The sequence below is a fragment of the Dermacentor silvarum genome, chromosome 1, assembly GCF_013339745.2.
Source record: "Dermacentor silvarum isolate Dsil-2018 chromosome 1, BIME_Dsil_1.4, whole genome shotgun sequence".
NCBI classification, from domain to species: domain Eukaryota; kingdom Metazoa; phylum Arthropoda; class Arachnida; order Ixodida; family Ixodidae; genus Dermacentor; species Dermacentor silvarum.
Window position 1 is genome coordinate 15,318,416 of NC_051154.1, and position 7,091 is coordinate 15,325,506.

Below are 7,091 nucleotides of genomic sequence, written 5' to 3' on the forward strand. Positions count from 1 at the left end.
TTCTGATTCCTCCCGTCACCATGCAGAGCCTGAGCCAGGCGCAAGCGTTGAGCAGCCTGTACGGCTTCCTGGTGAGCCACGCGGCGTACGCATTCTTCGTGAGCGAGCAAGCCGAGAAGTACGCGAACAGTTCGTGTGCTAGTCCCAACGAGCACACGCTGGCCGAGAACAGCCGCACGCTGGCAGCCCAGCTGCGCGACTTGCTGTGCACCATCAAGCTGACGGCGAGCGTCCACGGTGGAAACGTCCAGTTCAGCGCCTCCGAGGAGCGCGTGGCATCGCTGCGCGTCTGCGACGAGAGCACTTGTAGCAGGAGGCTACTCAGGGACTGCCAGGTACGCGCTCTCGTCCCCTATATGTGCCAGATGCCGTCAAGTGCTCTATTATTGTCCTTGAAATATACATTCGGCGGGAATAGCTGCACTGGTATATCTATACTCTGAGTCCCAGCTAACGTCAAAGAAAAAAAAATACATAAAAAACGGTGTCAGATATGATTATAAGACCTACGGTGTACGGTCTTCAACGACCGAACACCATAGGTCTTAAATTGTATCTTGCACCATGTTATGTGTAAATATTTCACATAATCACATAAAATCACGGCGGCGTGCAACGGAATGTTGTTGTTGTTAAAACGTTTATTAAAATAATCATAAAAAGTTTACACCCCCAGGATGTGGATCAATCAGGGCGCGGGGAGGGATAAAGGAGGAGGTTCAATTCAGATATAATCGACCATTTCTGAATCTTGTAGAAATCCAAGTAATGAGTGGAATATGAGGCGCCGTCTCTCCGGGGCACCAGTGGGAAGGCGTCAGGCGTCCAAATCCTGAGGTCTCAGAGTAGGGGGGAGGGAGGGTATTGCTTTTCTCAGGCGCTCAGCGAGAGCCGAGCAGCCCCACAGTATATGTTGCTAAACCATCAGCTGGGTTCCCTGGACAGGAGCGGCAAGTAGCTGATTACCAGGTCTGCAGGCGCATCCTGGCGCGGCGGGCAGGTGTCACTGCTGTCTCCGTGACGATGCGTCACAGGCGCAAGGCTTCAGCACGGGTAAACTTCCTTGGCAGGGGCGTATGATCTGCCGGGCAGATCTTCCGGAGTGCTGCCCTTCGAGCCGCCTTCGCCTCTGCCAGGAATGTGTCCGGGTCGGCGGGGTATGGGTCGTCAGGCACTTGTGGTCGAGTCTCTGCGGGGCAGGATAGAAGCTCCCTTTCCAGAGTCAACCATTCGGCTGCCAGCGACCCCAGCGTGATCTGGTACCCATGCGAGGCGGACAGTGCGGCCAGCCTCGTCGGCGATTCGCATCGCCCGGTGTATCGAGGGAAGGGTAAAAATGCCGATCCTCAGCATAGAAGCGTTCGCAGAGCGATGTCATATACGTGTCAGAAGGAATAGAAAACGTTATACTGCGACGCACAATTTTACAGCGTAAGCTGTTATGGGCTCATTCCAATAGCCGTTTCTGGTCGCGATGATGCCGCCGCCGCCGCCCCGTAGCCGCTATCGCGGGGAATACAAAAAAAGTACGCGCTCTGCGCCGGGAACGAACCCAGGCCCGCTGCATGGGAGTCGGATTCTTTACCACTGAGCCACGCAAGCGCTTGCTATCAGGCAGAAAAAATATTTCCTTTATACGCGCCCTGCGCCTCTGCGCCCCGAGCCTCCGACAGTACGGTGGCGCCATCTAATTAACGCGCCTGCAACCGCTGCGTGCGACGAGATGCGATTCAGACGCGATGCGATTCAGAAGAGGCGCGCAATCAACGCTATCCCGATGTTAGATGTGCGCCACGTATTCTGGGTACCTCTTCGGCACACGTTATGGCGTCTCCTCGCAAGGTACGAACCGCTGCTGAAAAAGCGAATCGTAGAGCTACGTACGCGGCTACAACCAGGCATCATCGGGCTCAGCAGACTGCTGTGCAGAGAGCATTGCAACCGCAGCTCGCCGTCGCCGGGTGGACAGTTTAGATCGTTCTCGTCAAAATCGAGGCGAAGACACTTTGCCGCGAAGACCTTGTTGTGCGTGGTGCCGAAATTGGAGCTACACTTGCGCCGCTCAACCAGCTTACGCTGTGACTGTGCTGCGTGTGCCGCGCAGGTCTGTAACTTTTTTTATTATATGCAAATAAATACATTCTTCCCGGCAGCTCCGGCGTGCCAGTGCCAGAGGGATCGGCGGGCAGCGATCTTCTATTCCTTTCGGAACGGGGCCAGTCTTTGACTATTCCGGAAATAGTTCCGTTTTGTTCGGAATATTAATTCATCTGTCACATGTCACTTTGACGCGATGAGTTTTCGTGGTTTTGTGCCGTCGCATAACAGGTTTTGACCAATAGCGGAGGGATAACGGCGAAAAAGGCGTGGAATTGGAAATAATTATTTTTCTTTTGTTCGGTCAAATCGTTTTTAATCAGTGTGTTCCCGTCATAGCAGATGGGGAGTTCTTGCAGCTTTCGTGACGTCGCGTGAAAAACAGACTAGTGGGGATAGCCAAAAAATGTTTGACGAATCGTGAAGGGCTGATTGCAGGAATGGAATAGAAAAAGTTTGGAATAGCTTTACGTTATAGCGCCCAAAGTGCACGTCTTGCGATTATTGCAGAGTGTTGTGCTGTCGCTTGATTTTTGCTATGCCGTTATTCTTTCTTACACAATCAACCGCTCACGTATGTTAGTGAAACAGCCTTGAAGCAACCTTGATGCATTAATGCATTCAAATCACCTTACTTCGATATTCTTTAGTCATTCAATCGTTCAGCGATCCATCTTTGCGGAGATCCGGCGCTATAATATTTACCAGAATTGTCACTTTAATTCCAATAATAAATAATAATCAATAAATTACTCAATCGTGCCGCTGCCTCCAGAGATAGATTCTTCGACTCAAGGAGAGACAGAAAGACGTTTGACGAGTGCTCATGTGAACAGTGAGAAAGAGCGCAACGAGCCGTAAAACATCTGAAGCAGTCGCGCAAAGCTTTGTGTGCTGTTATGGCAGCTGGAAAAACGGAAAGATAGAGAGAAAAGTAGGGGCGTACGAAGAGTGAAATTTTCGAATCGAGTCGAATACGAATATTTGGAATTTCTAAACAAAGGGAAATATAATGTTTCAGAGGACTCGATTTGCAAGAAAAGGCTCATTTACGTTATTTGATACCACTAATGCCTTTAACAATTGAAAGTTGTTTCACTTGAGAAGCTTGTAAATCAGAAATTCAGGAAAAGTGACCGTATCTTGTGCATCATGACAATCCGAGTAATGAAACAAAGGAGCAGCGCCTCACCAGACGCACGTAGTAGAGTGTACCGTAAAAACCCGCATATAGTACGAGGCGAGATTTGGGGATATCGAAAAGCGGAAAAAAGTAAAGTTTCATCCGCGCATAATACGAGTGAGGCAAACTCAGCGATAACATTTATTTACATCTGACTTCGTGCTTCAATCATCGTCATCATCGGTTTCGCTGTCTTCGGACAGTTCCTTGTCCGAGAACTCTTCCCAGGGATAGTCATCTTCTGTGCCCTCGAGCGCCTATATGAAATGCCCCACTTCTTAAAAGCAGGACACACAACGTGATCCGGGATGCTCGCCCATGCGTCCGCAATCTACTTCCACAGCGTGGCTGGCGGTGCCCGCTTCAGCCGTTGAATATGATGCAGTAATAACGAAACCAAAACTTTGAGCCCGATTTTTGGCGTTGTAAGAGAGAAGCGCAATATTACAGCAACGCACATTGTTTGAAAGGAATTAAAATGTGGCGAGATTGGTGAAATAATTTCTTTACCAAAATCAAGACAACAATTCATAGGTAGCTAAGGCAAAATACGTTTATTTAATGACGGGAAACTAATGTGCATAAGTGACCTCCGAGCATTCGCCAATGAATAGGTCTGTTCGCGCAACAACCCCGGTTGTCCTGCAGCAGAATGGTTCGGAAGTGTATTCGCTTGCATTCATTTTTCTCCCTGTAGACTGCAGCAACTGTTGTCTCTTATAGTATTCCAAATGAACAAATATTTGAAAACTTGGAATATAAAAATCTCGAATCGAATACTAGCAAAGGCTCTTCGATTCGTATTCGAAATTTAGAATATTCGCACACTCCTAGAAGAAAGAGAGCATTTACTGCCTCCAGCGCCCTCTGGTGTATGAAAACTGAGACGTTTGCTGCCTTTATGCAGGTGGTGGCCAGTGTGGCAAACGTGCTGCGCACGTTGCAACGCTATCTGATGGGCTTACAACCAGACGAGGCGAGCTGATAGCGGCGAGCGCCGCTAGCGCCCCACCTAGTTCCTCTACTCAAGTTCCAAGCGCCAAAGACGGTCGCGCAGGACCTGTGATTTGTGGACCTGCCCGCATTGGCACAGCAGCCTCTTCAGTACCGGTTGGGCCAAGTGGAGGTGCCCAGCTTGACACCGGTGTCTTCGCGTCCATGGCTGTGTTAGCGTGTGTGCGAGCTTTCGGAAGGACACCTTGTGCGTGTGTGTGTGTATGGATGAGGGCGGCCCGAGTACGCCCTTTGGAGCTGTGTGTGCTCACTCCTCACTATTTATTATTTCAATGCTCATGACTACCATCGTCGACTTCCATCTGTTCGCTTTTTGTTTTATCTCGTCATTCCACTATTTATTTATTTAAGCCTATTTATTACGCCTAAAAGTAGATATCTGGGACAAAAGTTGCTCCCGCCAAGACGAGCGCCTGTGTGATCTGTTCGTTTCATGCTCTCGCTGTACGGCAAGGGATCGGTTACATGACTTGATGGTTTTATTTTCAAAGTTGCGTTGTTGGGCGTTAATTTGCTGAAACGAAGGCTTGGACATGAGCGCTCCAAGCGATGGATAAGGTGCTGCCGATCGCAATGCCTGGCGATGTCGCATATTCTTTTGCTTTATGTTTTCTCAACTGACCCAGTGGCCGAGGCGTATTACTCGAAATAATTTTCAACCGAAAAAAAGAAATTACTCTGTCATAAAGAAAATGAATTCGTTTCTTGGCTCTCCTCACCAATGAGTTAAGGTTAAATGAGTTAAGGTTTCTGTTGGCGTGGTGCCTCGATGTAGCGCACGATGCCCCAGGGTACGTGTGAGGCTGGGCTCTTGGGGACTTGTATTATTCCTGCACGTGGAGGCGCGCATTTGTCGGGCCTCGTGGTGATTCAGTAGCTATGGCGTTCTGCTGCTGTGCACAAGGAGGCTGTTGTGATTCCCAGCAGCAGACAACTTCGTTCAATGGTTTCGGGATGCAAAAAAACTCCCGTGTGCTTACATTTCGACAAAGTTTGAAGAGTTTCATTGGGGGAAAGTAATACGGGTCCCGACATAATGCTGTTCGCTGTAAAGAATGTGTAGAAATACACGAGTTAGGCTACGTCGCCGTGTCACAGTTTAGCGGCGCCGCGCATTAATTCTTTGCATCTGCCACCGCTCAACAGCCGCCATGTTTTCCAAAGCTTTATTCACAGTTGTGCCTACAAGTGGTTGTTATATTTGCTATGCTGTGAGGCTGCTCAGCGGAGGTTGTTACCTGGTCTGGAAGGTGTTGTTTCGATTAGTTCCTCTTTGACTGAAAGATGCCGAAAGCCTCATTCGCACTGTGTTCGCAGTTGTCTTTGGATGAAAATAACACACGACAAGAACGGTAGTTTCTTGAATGAGAACTAATTAAGTTGCATTTAAATGTGGGGAACTGGACAAGTTCGCCCCTTTATCAAAGTAACATGCAAACGAACAAAATGGAAGCGAGGACAAGTAAGCAGGACAGTGGTAGACTTGCAACAAAATCGATTAAAAAAAACAAGAAAGACAGAAATGGGCAAAGGGGGTTTCGATGCCGCATGATCATTTTACAGAAACTATGGAATTGCCTCGAAAACAATACTCGAACGTATGTTCAACAAGCGTGTGCGTCGCAGCCTGTGGCGTCGCATGCGCGCGCAAGTATTTCGGAGGAAACAGCAAATACTGCGATCACGCACACTGCGCTATACGATGCCAATCTCGCCTTCACCTCTGCAACGCACTTCAATAAATGCGTTTGCTTGTGGTCGTGTATGCTTTCTAGCCCATAGTGAGCCGTAACATCCAGAACTCTGAAGGTTGTAGCACAGGCTTTTGCCTGCATAATTGCAAACGTGCACAGACGCCTAGATGTGCACAAGTGTGAGAGCCATTTCGTGAGAAGAGGTGTAATAAAACAACTGCGCTGGTGATGTTCAAATAGAGAGCGGCGTATCATACTTATGCATACGGGATAGGTCAAGAGTATATATTTTTGGTGATTCAATCGTACGTCTAACATTGTCCTCCTTGCTTCTAGTCTGCTGTTTCTGGATTTGTTCCCTATGCTATAATTCAATGGTGATTAAATACGACCAAAGTACTACATTCCGTGCGCTTGGTTCCCACAGCACAAAATATGTAATGCCAAATCTTTCCGGGGGCAAAATGCGCCTCGGTGTTATACGAGATCCGAAGATATGTCCTAGGGCAAGTAGGATTCTTTTGAATGTGCGTTGAAACTTGATGTTTTTTACGGCGTGCTGAAGTTGTCGTAGAAACTTGCATTAAAAGACGTGTTCTATTTCCGCAAGGGGCATTCTTTTCTCCGATAGGCATGACCACTGTCGCCAAATGATTGCCGTTAAAACCCGTCCTAAATAAAAGAAAGTCTATTTTTTTAATCACACGTTTCTGTTTTCACTGTCTCAAAAACACGGTTTGTTTAATAGCTTGTCCGCGACCTGTAAATTTGTAAGAAGAAAGTATTCAAAAGTCATAATAGCATGGAAAACGCTAGGCTAATCGTAGTGTTGCAAACGATGCGGAAAGGCAAGCGTTAGAAACATAATAAATGGAAACAAGCTTGGGAAAATGTCTGCAATAGGCTTGACTGCAATTTAGAATTAACAAATGTTGCGAATAGGGGGGCTTATCTTTAAAGAAAAAAAATATTGGCAGAATAATGCGCACACCTTGAATAAATACTAATTACACACCTTGAAAACACACAATACCTCAGTAACATCGGGGGTACCTCAGGGGTTGGTTTTAGAACCGCTACTCTTTCTCACACACATCAATGAT

The 7,091-nt window shown here is 47.6% G+C and overlaps 1 protein-coding gene across 1 annotated transcript in view; it reads left to right on the top strand.

Moving 5' to 3' along the window:
• The window catches only part of LOC119457356 (uncharacterized), a 34,147-nt gene extending 27,454 nt beyond the window's left edge, over window positions 1-6,693 (top strand). Inside the window, exons 4-5 of the mRNA XM_037718966.2 lie at window positions 27-335; window positions 4,188-6,693. Of these exons, the coding sequence (XP_037574894.1) occupies window positions 27-335; window positions 4,188-4,265 (387 nt within the window). The 3' untranslated portion in view covers window positions 4,266-6,693. The remainder of the gene's footprint in view (window positions 1-26; window positions 336-4,187) is intronic.
• Window positions 6,694-7,091: the final 398 nt, after the last annotated feature.